At 33.1% G+C, this 14,998-nt stretch overlaps 2 protein-coding genes across 2 annotated transcripts; both read left to right on the top strand.

Moving 5' to 3' along the window:
- Positions 1 to 12: 12 nt before the first annotated feature.
- Positions 13 to 6,274, top strand: LOC117104175. Its single transcript, XM_033244869.1, has 5 exons — positions 13 to 72; positions 950 to 1,028; positions 2,397 to 2,510; positions 4,344 to 4,437; positions 5,194 to 6,274. Exons 1-5 carry the CDS (start codon positions 13 to 15, stop codon positions 5,882 to 5,884), a joined length of 1,038 nt encoding a protein of 345 aa, XP_033100760.1. The 3' UTR covers positions 5,885 to 6,274.
- Positions 6,275 to 8,748: 2,474 nt separating this feature from the next.
- Positions 8,749 to 14,453, top strand: LOC117104151 (arrestin domain-containing protein 3-like). Its single transcript, XM_033244845.1, has 8 exons — positions 8,749 to 9,021; positions 9,380 to 9,506; positions 10,017 to 10,083; positions 10,680 to 10,830; positions 11,373 to 11,481; positions 11,943 to 12,196; positions 12,625 to 12,808; positions 13,323 to 14,453. Exons 1-8 carry the CDS (start codon positions 8,872 to 8,874, stop codon positions 13,430 to 13,432), a joined length of 1,152 nt encoding a protein of 383 aa, XP_033100736.1. The 5' UTR covers positions 8,749 to 8,871; the 3' UTR covers positions 13,433 to 14,453.
- Positions 14,454 to 14,998: the final 545 nt, after the last annotated feature.

Here is a 14,998-nt window from a genome sequence, read left to right as displayed (position 1 = left end):
TATATACATATTATGATAAATGAAGATGACTGCTGCCCTCACTCAGCTTTGGCGTCTGCCATTTATGTGGAGGTATGGTTGTAATATTTGCATTAATATTTCACATTATAATTCATTAAAAAAGAAAAATAAACGTCGATTATGGGCGGCATGCGGTGGTATGCGGTGGCATGCGGTGGTATGCGGTGGCATGCGGTGGTTTGCGGTGGCATGCGGTGGTATGCGGTGGCATGCGGTGGTATGCGCCTTTTAGTGAGACCCCATCTTTAGCGACCTTGTAGAAAATCTATTAAAACTCTATAAAGCTGGTTTAGAAAATCATATAGAATTAGCCTATAGAAAAGCTGTAGAAATTTTATAGAATGGTTTCTTTAGAAATTCTATACATTATTTTCTTACGGGAACCTGCGCGCTAAGAATTATGAACAGTCTTTGATTAATATAATACCGTAAAATCTCGAATAGAAGCCCTGGATTTCTTTTTTTTTTTTATTGCGACCTTTGGATGGGCTTCATTTCGAGATGGGCTTCTTTTCAAAACTGCTCTTGCAAAGTAAAGGGGCGGGGGCTTCTTTTCAAAATGAATGCTATAAATTTTTGGAATAACTGTATAAAGCAATAAATAGGGCCACTATATCATCAGTCTGTATCAGAGTGTATTAGGTCTAACCGGCAATCACCTTTTAATTTATTTTGTTTGGAATATATGTACAGTCCTATACTGTACTCTCTCGAAAAAAAAGCCCATGTTATCTTAAAAAGAAGTCCATGGGCTTCTTTTCGAGATGGGCTCATTTTCGAGACTACTTTTGCAAACTAAAGAGGGGGCTTCAATTCGAGATGGGTCACTTCTCTAGATTAAGCCCATTGGACTTCTATTCGAGGTTTTACGGTAGGCCTATATCATCTTTTATTTACCAACAAAATATTGTTTTATTCTTAATTATAGATATCGTTTGAGGCGACAGTTAATGGAAGTAACTGTGGTGTTGCTATTGATGACATTGTCGTTAAAAACGGTCATGTATGTAAGTACAGTATACTAAATACACGTTTTTTAGTTAATTCCAATTGTATAGCGATCGAAAGCATTTGATTTATTTTTGTCGGACATGACTAGCAGAACACTAATTATCATATAGCCTTGGCGAGAAGAGTGTTAGACCAAAATTCAGTTGTGTAAGAGAAAGTATTTGCGGATTACATACAGTGTCAATATTGTTAACCCAGGTGGTTTAGTGATATGACACTCGCATTTATAGCCAGTATTTGCAGGTGCGAATCCCGCCAGAGACACTTTTTATACAATTGAATAAGGAACCTTTCGTAGATGCTTCATAGGATTATAGCATAACATGTTCGTATTCGAGCATTTTAATTATCATTTATCATAAAATTAAGGTTACCTCACCTCCAGGGGTGGTGCCAGGTTTTCCCCGACGAGGGCAAACGGGCGTGGTCGGGCGTCGCTTAAAATGTTTCGAAAGTTGACCAGGAGGCGATGCTCCCGACAAATATGACAATTTAAGGGTTTCAAAGACTTATTTACAGTAATCGATATTTTAGATATAGAGTCTATAGAACAACTACAGGCCTACAAATATTTTTTTCTCTGCAACGAATTGTGGTTTTTCTCTCCGACGGGGTGACCGGCATAGTATCTGTCTCTTATACACATCTAGATGTGTATAAGAGACTAGCGCCACCCCTGCTCACCTCACCTGTCCTCATCGTACCATGTGGCACATAAGGCCAGTAATGGAAAGGAAAACTTGAGGGTATATAATAATTCCATTGAAAGCCTTTGATTATTTTAACGTGGATATCACATAAACGAAAATAGTGTGAGCGTATCAGTTGTATGAGAGACTGTATCTGGTGTATGAGAGACTGTATCTGGTGATTAGATACAGTGGCAATATTGTTAATCTCTGTGGTCTACTGTTATTGCACACGTCTTGATAGCGAAGGCTTGCAGATTCGAATCCCGTCAGAAACATTTTCATACTGAAAAAAAGAACCTTTTGTAGAAGAGATATGCTTGGTACGATTACAGCATCATTTTCTATATTTGACCATTTTTATAATTATTTAACAAAAGTATTCGAAAGGCAAATACGATGGTATATTAGGATGATGATGATAATAATAATAATAATAATAATAATAATTATTATTATTATTATTGTTATTATTATTATTATTATTATTATTATAAGGAAAATGATAATATTAAGAATAAAGAAAATAACAGGCCTATACAAATAATACAGATGCGTTTATAGCGTATACTGTACCTGATGAGGAAGGCGGGGTTAATTAAACTATTTACGTAAAGTAATATTGTCGCAATTGTTGACGTAATCGAAATTGTTATAATATTTTCGTCCTTCTAGTACCTCCTGACCCAACCACGCGATCGCCTATTACTACTACCATTCAAGCACCTTTAAGTGGATCGGGTCAACCCAAGGATGTAATAGCAACAACCTTTCCGGAAGCAAAACAAGGTAAGGTCAAAATAAAAAAATAATGCTACATGTTAGCGTCACCACATGTTAGCATGTTAACATGTTAACATGCTACACATGTTAACATGCTACATGTTAGCGTCACCACCAATTTTCGACCCATTTTTTTTTAAAATTAGAGGCGATTTTTTTTTAATTAAAAAAAAGAATATTGTCCAAGAAATGCTTATCAAAATTAATAGGGCCTAATGTAAGTGAATTAAAACAATGATTTCACCCACCAGGTGTAATATTTATTGTAGGCCTATTGAAAATGATTAATTTTAACACTTTTTTAGGTTTCTGAATGAAATTGAAAGTATTACATTTTTTAAAATTTACTTTGTCCATGATGTTAAAGGATACAAATATATATTTACAAAAGAAGTAAACAAAATACAGAACAAATGAATTGCATGTAAAAATTACAAAAAAACCCAAATCAGTTCTAAGTAATAGCAAAACCGACAGAGCAACTGCTATTCCGTACAAAAACATATGAATAATGAAAAATTAATTCAAAAATAATGATTAGGCCTACATCAAAAGAACGCAAACATTACACAAAAACATTAACATTTTATGTGATTATAATAAATTATTATTACAGTAAATAAATTTATATTATTATAATTAATTTATTAAATTACATTAAGGAATTTCAAATTTCATTAATTTGTAATTTTGCTTTTAAACAAAGAAGATGTAAATATATATATACTGTATTGTATATATATATATACTGTATATATATATATATATATATATATATATATATATATATAACCTATTATATCATATACAGCTATATAATAGAATTTTTACTTGATTTGTATATAATCAGTAAACCAAATACGGTAATTGTAGTATAAAATATAATGTCCCTATATGCATTCTTTGTAACCCTAAATTTTTAGTGTATAAGCAATTTGATCTCTGATTTGACCATGAACAGCATAGCGGATACACATTATATGAAAAAAATATGTGTAGGTAGACCTATTCATCGACAACTGAATATTGCGTCGCTGCAAGATTACTAGATTATAGTGTACAATTGACTAAACGCGTGTCTGGAAGCCGTGACGTTGAAACTTAATCTCAGTAACTTTGCAGTGATAATAATATACCCTTGACCTGAAAGCAATTAAAATAATAACCACTAATCATGTCCCCGGTCGAAACATTACACTGGTTGATATTATATGATAATAATATTGGTGTATAGACGCGTTTTATTGACGAGACAAATTTGCAAGTTTTAAGGAAAATTTATTAGACAGGAACGTCTTCTGATGATTGTCGCGTTAAAGATGTATGCCCGGGTTGCAATACAAACACTAGAAACTAAAAAGAACTGGAATATGAAAGAAAGAATAACTACAAAAGCAAGATATTTGCGTGTGCACAATTGTGCGATAGTATGCAAATATTGAATGTTTATAAACAAAACTAAAATATTTTTTTACATTGACTGAATAAAAAATTCATATTTGTTTTAACACACCAAAATAGATTTTTGTCATTTGACATTTTTATGAAAAATAAACTTTGCTCTACCTTTCTTACCAATGGAACAGTCCATCTTCTTTTTCAACGAATGAAAACGAAGTTGGTGTTGTGCAATGGGAAAAAATGAATGAAACAAAAATGAATGGAATGGTACTAAATTACAGTACATGAAGAATGACGCAAATAACGAAAAAATGATGACCAAAATAATAATGAACCTAAAAATAGTAACAGTAACAATAATAATGCAAATAATAGTGTTTTAAAATAATAATTATGTTTAATGTCTTACACTCTATTGATTTTTGTTTTACTTTGTAGATCACCATACAATGTGGATTCTGATTGCCATTATTATCGCTCTTGCTTTCGTAATTATTGTCGGCCTTTCGGTTCACTGTTGTATATACAGAAGGTAATAATTACCGATAGTTTACTTGATAATGAATGTATGAAAGCTATTATACGAAACTATACCATGAAGTTTATCAAGTTACACAATTTACAATGAAAAAGCATAAATTGAAATTAGCATAATGTTTATCAAATGTAATGGAGGAGGCCTACTTTACTTGAATCCTAATCTTATTTGAAATTTAGGGAAACAAAATACAAGATTGGTTTGGCCAAAATTTCATTTTTCCAAAACGAATGTGATGGGCAATGCTATACTTAAAAATTTGAAGACAGAAATCAGAGTCAATGAAAGAAAAGGAACAACATATTCCACTCAAAAAGCAAAACAGCTACTCCAGATATCAACACGTCGATTCATCCGGGGCGGATCCAGAGATGTGCAAAAGCGGGGGCCGAAAGTGGGGCCGATAGAGATAATACTACCCTAGGGGGTCCGGGGTATGAGCCAGCGAAATTGTTGTGTTCTAGACGCCCGAAAATAACCTCTGGGGCGTTTTGGGCTATCAATTTTTTTCATTCTTTTTCTTTCTTTTTTTTCTTTTTTACCCTTCAAAAAAGGGGGAGTGGTGGTCCGCCCTGGATTCATAGGATCTATGAGACGGATCGCTCGATCCTTCAATCAATCTAAAGTAGCCAATTCCAGCAGGTTATGCATGTATGTAGCTTTATAGTTCAACTGTGTAATTGCTATCGTTATACTGTACAATCAAAACCTACTTTACTTCAATGTCTTGTTTTCTGTTTTATTTCCCAGGAATCGTTCGCACAAAAAGGCTGACGAGGAATCGGTTGATGCCGATGCTAAAAGGAAGCGATTTCAGGAATCGAAGTCCGGAGGTTTAACAACCTCCGGCTACATGACACTGACCAAGACAAAATCGTATGACGTCACTAATACTGCTGATTTAGGCGCGATCGATCTAACAATTACGTCACCAAAACCAGGAACGATAACTTTTGGTAATGGGAAGTCTTTACCTCGTCTCCCCTCACTACCTGACGAAGCTAAAAAACACCGGCATAGTATAAATATGGATGTGACATATGATTATGTTGACGATGTACCTGCTGATTCCAATTTACCTAGAAATTTATCTGAAGATCGAACCTTATCTAAAGAAGATTCTACAGTGAATGCAATTTCAACTGATCACACACAAGAGTCACTGGACCCGCCTGTCTATTTCACACTTTCACCAACAGACCAGGGTTATTCTCACCTATCCGAATATAGTACAATGCCAGATGTGGTGAAAGTTGCAGACGATAGCGGATTGAACTATAAACCTAGTTTGGTGGCAAGAAACGTAAGCGGTCGTCGAAAATCATCGTTATCGTCATTGAGAGAAAAACTTAGTAAAGGGTTGTCAAATGCGTCAAACGAATACGAAGAGCTAAAAAGTGACGACTATTATGAGGAAGTTAATGTGGAGTGTCAACTGTAGATACACTAAGTGCAAGTGCACTCTCGCTTTCTTTCTATGTTTACGTTTTAACTGAAACAAATCGTTAGCGACATGTAGGCCTAGCATAGGCCTATGCCTAATCTTGGCTGTGAATTTTCAGGTTCTCTCTGGCCACTAGCTATACTACGCAATGCCGTATCCAGGATTTTCAAACGGTGCGAGTCAATATCGGGGTGGACCCACTTTACGTGTACATTCAAATAATGTGGACCCATTATCTTAAAAGTTGATTCATTTTACTCAACAAATATGAAAAATGCAAATACAAAATTATGCAAAATAAAAGAAATCTGGACCCCCTTTTTCAAAAGCGGACTCATTTTTTGCATAAAAAAAACATAATTTAGACCCATTTTTAAAAATGTGGACCCATATATGGCTCATTTGATTTGAGACAGCTGTGTTACACGATTTATATTGGTTGACTGATTGAATACGGATATGTGCAGAATATTTATAATTGAGACTCGATTTTCTACTTCAGAAACTGCATATTCCCCACTCCCCCCACCGATAGATGTAAAATAATTTACGTGTATACATGTCAGTTACCTATCGAACACATATTACTTGTACATTAAATATTGTAAATATTGTCAATATCATATTTATTTATAGTTAACGATAAAAACATGCATAACATCTATTAATTATTGCAGATTATATTCGACGATTTATGATACCGTTATGAATATACAGTTACGTCAACATATCATGTTAGACACTGGATGTATATAGGCTACAATAAATTATGGTTGCATCAATATTCTTTTGACATGGTTATTCTATATCAGTAATTTACAATGTGTTCCAGAGGCTTGGAGGAACGACACTGAATAATAAACATGGGAATGGCAGATTATTAATCCTACAATGAAAAAATGTATGCAATGGTTATCGCAATCGCTATATTTTATAGTTGTAATGGACGGTATGTTAGCCTATTATCACATTACAGCCTTACAATACATTAATCTCATACCAGTAAGGGAGTCATAGCGGGGCGCGGCTACGGGCTTTCCTGATTTAGACACAACACCATGCAACACAAGGTGATCACGGACCATATTTTATAATCAAAGTTAGTAAACCCGAATGCAACTGGCAACAAAATTTTAGTGGCTATTTGGATTCGAAAACAGGGAATAATCAGTGAAGACAGAGCAAACCAATCTCTCTAAAATACAATCACTCATCGTTCTTGAAACTATTGGCAGAGGGCGACATTCCGGATTACCAACATCTAACAATCCAATTATTGTATGAAGATTTGTTAAAACGATTGAAACGTCATACGCCACCTGTAAATTCGGTTCACTTAAAGACTTGTTTTATAATATCACTATGGTTCTATTCTTCCAGGCATAATTATCCAGAGAAAAAATGTTGAATTTGAGTATAAATTTGCTTATAATGAACAACAAAAAATATTCTAGTTGGTAAAATGGTGAACAGGCAAACAAATTGGCAGGCTGGGGACTAATATAGGATGTGTAAAATAATATATAAAATCATACTGAGGAGTTTAATAAAATTAATAGAATGACTAATTGGATTGAACCGATAATTAGCAGATATCAACCATTCTTTAGAGAGAACATTCGGTCGTCATTGACAAGAATCAACGCCGTATGACAAACTTGACATTACAAATGTTGACAGTCGGTGAAAGAGTCCATGGACCTTAAACTACCACAAAATCTAAAAAACAGCAAGTGAAGCTATTAATTGTTTGTATATAGAGTATTATCCTACTTATTTTTTCATTTTTTTTATTACTGTCATCATATGCCTGCTCATTATGGGCTGAAGTTGAAGTTGATTTTTTTTTTTTTTTTTTTTTTTTTTGTCTTACGCCGGGCACTCACTGCGTTGTACGACGAATCCAACTCCGCTTCCTGTGAGCGTTAAACGACGCGACACCATCTGCTAATTGCCGGTGACTGGGTGACTGTCTGAACTGATCGTCATTTTTTGTCACTAAAAACGATCCGTTGCACGCGCGTCGTGGCGTTGCGTTCTCTATGGGACTCACGTCGGCCGACGACCGTCGTGTGCGAGTGTTCGGCTTAAAGGCCTCAGATACAGTTGAATTCGGCCCCTGGGGTCCCACGGTGGCCACAGTGCTGTCTAAGCTTTGGTCATTACATCGGGAAAGATATCCAAATATTTATCGTAGTTTTTTAATACACATACTATTACGCACATTGCACCAACAGCTTAAAATCCCATCCAAATGTCGAGTTTACAGGGCAAACCGTTTTTACGGAAACAAGCAATTGTAGGTTTTGACAGGATTATTTACATTGTATAAAGCATTTTAAGCTATTATACACTTTCAATTCTATAGAAATTGGAGTTGCCCTTGCCTGTCAAACAGACTTACGGTATATTATAGTGGTAGTTGTGATGGTGATGTAGCGGATGAACATGATGAATGATCAATGATTATCATGGTGGTGGTGGATTGAACACGATGACTACAACGACGACGACGATGATGATGATAATGATGATGATGATGATGATGATGATCACAATATCATCAGTGGTGATATGGCTCTGTGGAGAATGTGTATCGCGTCCGTGTTCTTATATAACTTTTTTTGCGTTTCTATATCAATTCTTAGTGCAATGTAGGTGTAAATAAATTGTTTAATGCGTAGGTCAATTAAAGAATAGGGATTGACGTACAATTTAATAGTATGCAATTTTGTTTTGTTCAGAGATTTTACACTATACGCCTTTGTCACGAGAAAATGCATGCTTTAGTAAAATACATCTTTGTTATCATGGTTTTCGTGGTTCAGTAACTTCCATGCTAAGCCTAAGGCGTGGGTGAGCTTTCGTGTTCTCCAGATTAACCAACGATGCAGGTCTATTCTGACTAGAGAATAAATACTGTATAGCCTACATTTTTTAAATCATGCAGCACTTGAAACGAGTCTGAGCAGGGAGATTGCACCATGGGTCGCATACAGGATCTGTCTATTATCTTGGACAACACTTCTGCGGTTTACAGGGTCGGGGAGAGTATTTCCGGCTCCGTGTCCCTCACGCTATCCAACTCTACAAAAATTCCACGAATAAGCATTCATCTGTTAGGAAAGTCTATGGTATGTACTAAAAACATTATCCTTATAAAAAGTTTATACCGAAATCAGTGAAAGTTTTATGTTGATGTAGGAGGTTGGCGGAACGGATTATAAGCCCACAATGGTAGTCAATATACAACGTACCCGTATAGGCCCACATATTGTAGCATGAGGCTACCAGCTAACTTTTGCTTGTTGTGTAAAGTTTGTCAATGGACCATATCTATTTAGTAAGACTTCGTGATATATAGTTTTTCATTGATTCTATGGCTTTCCTTAAAACATTTTACATTTTTATATTAATACCGTAGTTGAATAAATGAAACATAGGCCTATATAAAGAATGTAATATTGACAGAAATTATATTTTTTTTAACAGGTACATTTTGGGAAGGAGCCGAATGAGGACAATGACGGTGGTGGTGATGATGATGATGATGATAAAAATAAGAAAAACGATGACAGTGAGGTGTACCTAGATGAGTACAAGATAATATGGGGCGGCGGTGAGTCTACTTATTTGGTCTAAAACTCATGTTCTAAAATTATATGATAGTTTAAGACATCATTGGAGTAAAGCTTCGAATTAAACACTATTTTCAATAATTATGATTTAGGTCAAAATATTAAATATAATATTACATATGAGATAATAATTATGATGATGGCGATGATGATCATTATGATGATGATATTAATAATAATAATAATAATAATAATAGTAATATAAATAATAATATAATTAAGTATCAATATAAAACAATTATTGAACATGATGATGATTACGATTATGTTGATTATGGTAATGTGGTAACGATGATGATGACAATGAATATAAATGTATAATTTCTATGTTATAAACCCATAATAATTATCGTACATTTGCATTGTGGGTTGAATTAATTCAATTCAATGTGTGTATTATACGGTATTGATGTTTTCTAAAGAATGATTATCTAAAGTAGGCCTATGCATTTCTTTTAACTTTAACATGTGTTTTATTGGATTATATTTAGCTGATGCAAGTACGATATTTGCACCTGGAAAAAATAATCTTCGTTTTGAATTCGTATTACCGTCAAGGTATGTGTACAACACTTTTGCGACGTAATCTATTGTTTAATACTAATGAATAAAATTGCACAATCCCATCAGTATATATTGCCATGCAGAATTGAACCTAGTGGTTGGTGCTGGGGGCTGTCTCTTATACACATCTAGATGTGTATAAGAGACAGTATATATAGCACATATGCAGCACATATGTTCCCAGCGAAATACATGTAAATATAGACATTGATACGATAAAAAAAGAAAATCATACACAGTTGACGTATTATTGGCAAGAATATTTCGTCCTTTCCTCAGTCCTGAGGGGGAAAATGAACCGACAGGCCTTTCGATACTTCATTTGTTCAAACCCTCAATGCAGTTCTTCAATAATATTGCATGTAGCTGTGAAAATGTATAAATTTGAACAAGTTTATAATAAATATATATATTCTACAACATATTTTATTACTGAGATTTAATTAACAAAGACCCTTTCTCTCCTGAGGTTTTATTAAAGGCTCCTGGTTCGAATCTTGGTTGAGTTATACATAAGTGTTGCATTAACTAGGTTCTTTTTTGGAAGATATGTTTATTCATGTTTATATATTTTGCTTTATTGAATCAAGTTGTTTACCGACTTCTTTCGAGGGTGAGCATGGGTATGTTCGATATTGGCTAGACGCAGAAATAGATCCTGGTCAGTTTACATTCGATAAAAAGTCAAGAAAAATAATTACAGTGATAAACAGAGTTGATTTGACACACCCAACGTACACAGTAAGTCAAATATAACCTTATAGATAGCAATTTATTAATTTTGTCTCTGTTTGTATATTACATCTTATAATTCTCATGACATACCGTAACAAAGATATATAATCATATATAGTATGTATATTGCCTTTATATACAGTTTTCTACATTTCTTTCCATTCACCAATACGTAAATTAATACTGACAGAATAGTGTGGTATTAAATGTATTGATCTGTGTTGTTCCTAAAGCACTTTTTCCTAAAATTGCATTAAACATTATTAACCAAGCTTCAACAAATTAAAAAATATTAAAATTTAGTGTAGTGGTATAAATTTTGCCATGCAGGTTATATAAATTAAATGTCCTCGTTTCGAGTGGCGACGGAGGCGATTGGGTTTATCTTCTTTTTTTTTTTTCATATTCAGATTGTTGGCAAGAATTTAGTTTTGATATCTTGATTTCATCTTAACATATGATTTCAAATGAGATCAGATGTACATATTGTTCGTAATTATTATTACATAGGGCATAATAGAACACGTATGTTTGTGTATGATCAATAGGTTAAAATCAGCGCTAATAAGGAGAAAGTTATACGTAATGCTGGATGCTGCTCAAAGCAACATAAAATCTACTCCAACCTGGTCCTTGAAAGACGCTCATATTCTCCAGGTATAATCCCATACAAGTTCTAAATTTTACTTAGTCTTCATACTACTATCAATGATATTAAAATCACAATTATCAATAAATAATAATAATAATAATAATGATAATAATAATAAAAATATAATAATAATAATAATAATAATAATAATAATAATAATAATTATTATTATTATTATTATTATTATTATTATTATTATTATAAGACTGATGATGATGGTGATGAAGAAGTTGATAATGATAATATATCGAGGATGACGATGATATTAAGGATAATGATGGTGATGATGATGATAACGACGACGATGGTGATGATGATGATGGTGATGATGATTACTATCATAAAAAAAGATAATTCAATAACGATTGCCATAACCACGACAGATGACAACAATTATGAGAATATCAAAATCATTAACCATGATAATGATATTAATCTTAAATGCTCGTACGTTTATTGCCATCAGGAGAGAGCTTAATATACAGTGGTGAGATAATGAATAGCTCTAAGAAAAAGGCGAAACCAAGCATATCATTCCACCAGAAATCAACTTATACCCGAGAAGAGAAAAGTAAAGTAATTGATAAGGTGGTAGCAGCGGAAGACTTACAGACTGTCAACAAACAAGACACGCAGAACTGGACCAACTTCGCTCTACAAATGCCACCAATCCCACCATCATTCAAATGCAAATCCATTGAAGTAGAATACTATCTCAAGGTAAGTTTCATTCCAATATAAAAAAAATACCGATGATTTATCTTACTTAATTATAGTGGTTGGTGCTGGGGGCGGTCCTTGACTTAACTTCTGTGTTGGCCTTGAGGTCGGGAGGTTCTAATCCCACGCGCTCCGTGTTTGTTTGTCAATCTGTCAATATTAGGATCAGATTGGTTATTGAGAATTGTTTCGCATTTTGTGAAAGTTGAATATTATTGATGTTATATAATATAATATGTTATATAAGGCATTTTATATAAGGCATTTTTGAACATGAATCCTATAAACGTACCATTCATATCTAAAAGGTAGGGGCTTCCAAGCAATTTAATTCACGACCAGTTATCCAAAGCTCATACATTTTCTGACCCACCCATTTCCAAATAAAAATACTGTCAAATATCCACTAATGTTGAATGTAATTTCAGCTTTCATTAAAGGTGTCGAGATCAAAGGAAATTTCAGTTTGCATACCTGTACTAATTGGAACGGTGCCGTTACCAACGTCGCTGTCACCATCAGATAACACTGCTACATTAAGTTCGTCTTCATCGTCGTCTGGTTTTGGTAGAAGTAAAAGTATGAGTACAGAGTTCTTGCTCTCATCGTCTGGTAAGACACATATAACTTAACAGTTATATTTTAAGTTCAATTATTTATGATATATTCGCACAGGTGTATTTCTTAATTTTTCTTGTAGCTTCAAATTGCAAAAAAAAAATGTTACAAATACGATATACAGAGTCAAGAAACTGTCATAAAAGTAAAACATAGAATACTACAGTTATAAAATATTTCTTGATACAATTAATTAGTAAAACATTAATAGAATATATAATATATATATATATATATATATATATATATATATATATAAAGATGCTGCATAGTTAAATATATAGGTCTATGGAACGAAAATGGAATATACGGTGTTGATTTTGCAGAACAAATATTTAAAAAGTTAATACACTAATGAGCATATATATATATAATTTTATATATATAGTGTATATATTTGATTATGCTCGTTTTTATTTTTATTGTTTAACCTATATTTTCATAGATTATTTGTTTCATTATTATTGTATAAATAATGATACATTACTGTTTTAATCATTCTCCACAGCTTCCCACTATGCGAGTAGTGTATTCGGACCGGTCGACATGGATACAAGTGACAAAGTGATAGGAGATTCAAAATATATACCAATGTACAGCTTTTTTAACCCGACATAGAAGCTAATCATAATATACAGATCTTATCTAGTTGGTGTCTGTTGTCATGCAAATTAAATATAATACAAATATGACAATAAATGCATTCTTTACATTCCTTTCTTTTATCTTGATGAGAACATGTTATTTACTTGATCTATATGAAATAATGAAATATAGTACTATACTGTTCTACATGCCTGGTATAATATCTTGTTCGACTGCACATTAGTATAATACTCTGAAAACGATAGTAATTTCTGTCCATGTCATCTTTGGCACTGCAATCGGTAATTGATTTATATGCTTAACTGTTTGTGGATTAATCACTTTGATTTTGTATAAATCTAATTTATTTTTTAAATGAAACATAATAAAATTGTAAATAACATGCAATTTGGTCCTTGATGATCGTGGATGGATGGACCAAATAAAGTGGTGTTGATCAAATGCATTCATGCCAGACCTGTGGACAGAAACATAGCAAGCGTCTCTTTAGGTTATCACTCACGCTAGAGTGATATCTGGCCATGGATAGACCTATAACAGGCTTATGAAAATGACAATTGAGCTAAGTTCTTACAAATACACAGGCACAAGTATTGATTTTCTAATAATTACGAATTCGACGACAGTTCTAAGATTACATATTTTAAAAATTATATAGAAATTGAATAATGAGGATTATTTATGACTACTGTATATATAAAATAATTTAGTCATGTATATAAATATTCAAATTGTTAAATAAATATATAAATGAATATTTTCTGTATTGTTCTATGCCGATCAATGTTAAGCAAAACATATACAGTCAAGTTTACTAAATTTACTAAAACATTGGTAGGCCTATATGAGGATGATGACGATAATGTTTAGGATGGTGATGATGATAATGACGATAATGACGAGGATAATGATGTCAGATGACGATGACGATGATTATTATTGTGATGATTATTCATTTTAAAGAACATAACTCTATTAAGTCCATTTTCTTAAGTATTTTATAAGCCTATCATGATTTAAATAAATAAAATAAAAGACTTCGAATGAAATAATAAATTTGGCTGTCTTATGTACTTTTCGTGATAGGTTAGAAGTATTACTTGGGCATAAAATAATCATTATTTGAACATTCATGAAAGTAACACTCGTCAATTTATTGGTGCGTTCATAATAACAAAATATCATGTCTTAAAAAAAGCAATATCAGATTAAAAAGTATGCCTACTACATTTGTCATTGATGATCATCATCCACTTGAAAATTACAAAACAATTAATACGTCATCATGCTTTGAATTATTATGCATATGCACATTGGAACACATTTTGAAAGGAGAACTTAGCATCGAACGAGGGCGGAATTACAGGGACGTATAGGATAAGGCAGAATACGCGTTTCATTATTCAATTAATTAAAGGGGTACGGGGTAGAACATTTCTTGGTGTCAGTGGTGTTGCCGCTTCTCCTATTTGGATTGATGGTACTTTGCTTAATAGCCTATTTAATATTCTAAGTTATTGATTGTATTTTGATATACTTTTCATTTACATATTTTGCCCATATTATATACTAACGATT

Source organism: Anneissia japonica, unplaced genomic scaffold (assembly GCF_011630105.1).
Source record: "Anneissia japonica isolate Jap-2015-1 unplaced genomic scaffold, ASM1163010v1 scaffold3531_len492141_cov184, whole genome shotgun sequence".
In the NCBI taxonomy this organism is placed as follows: domain Eukaryota; kingdom Metazoa; phylum Echinodermata; class Crinoidea; order Comatulida; family Comatulidae; genus Anneissia; species Anneissia japonica.
Note: the sequence above shows the minus strand (reverse complement) of the source record. Positions and strands in the feature narration are given on the sequence as shown.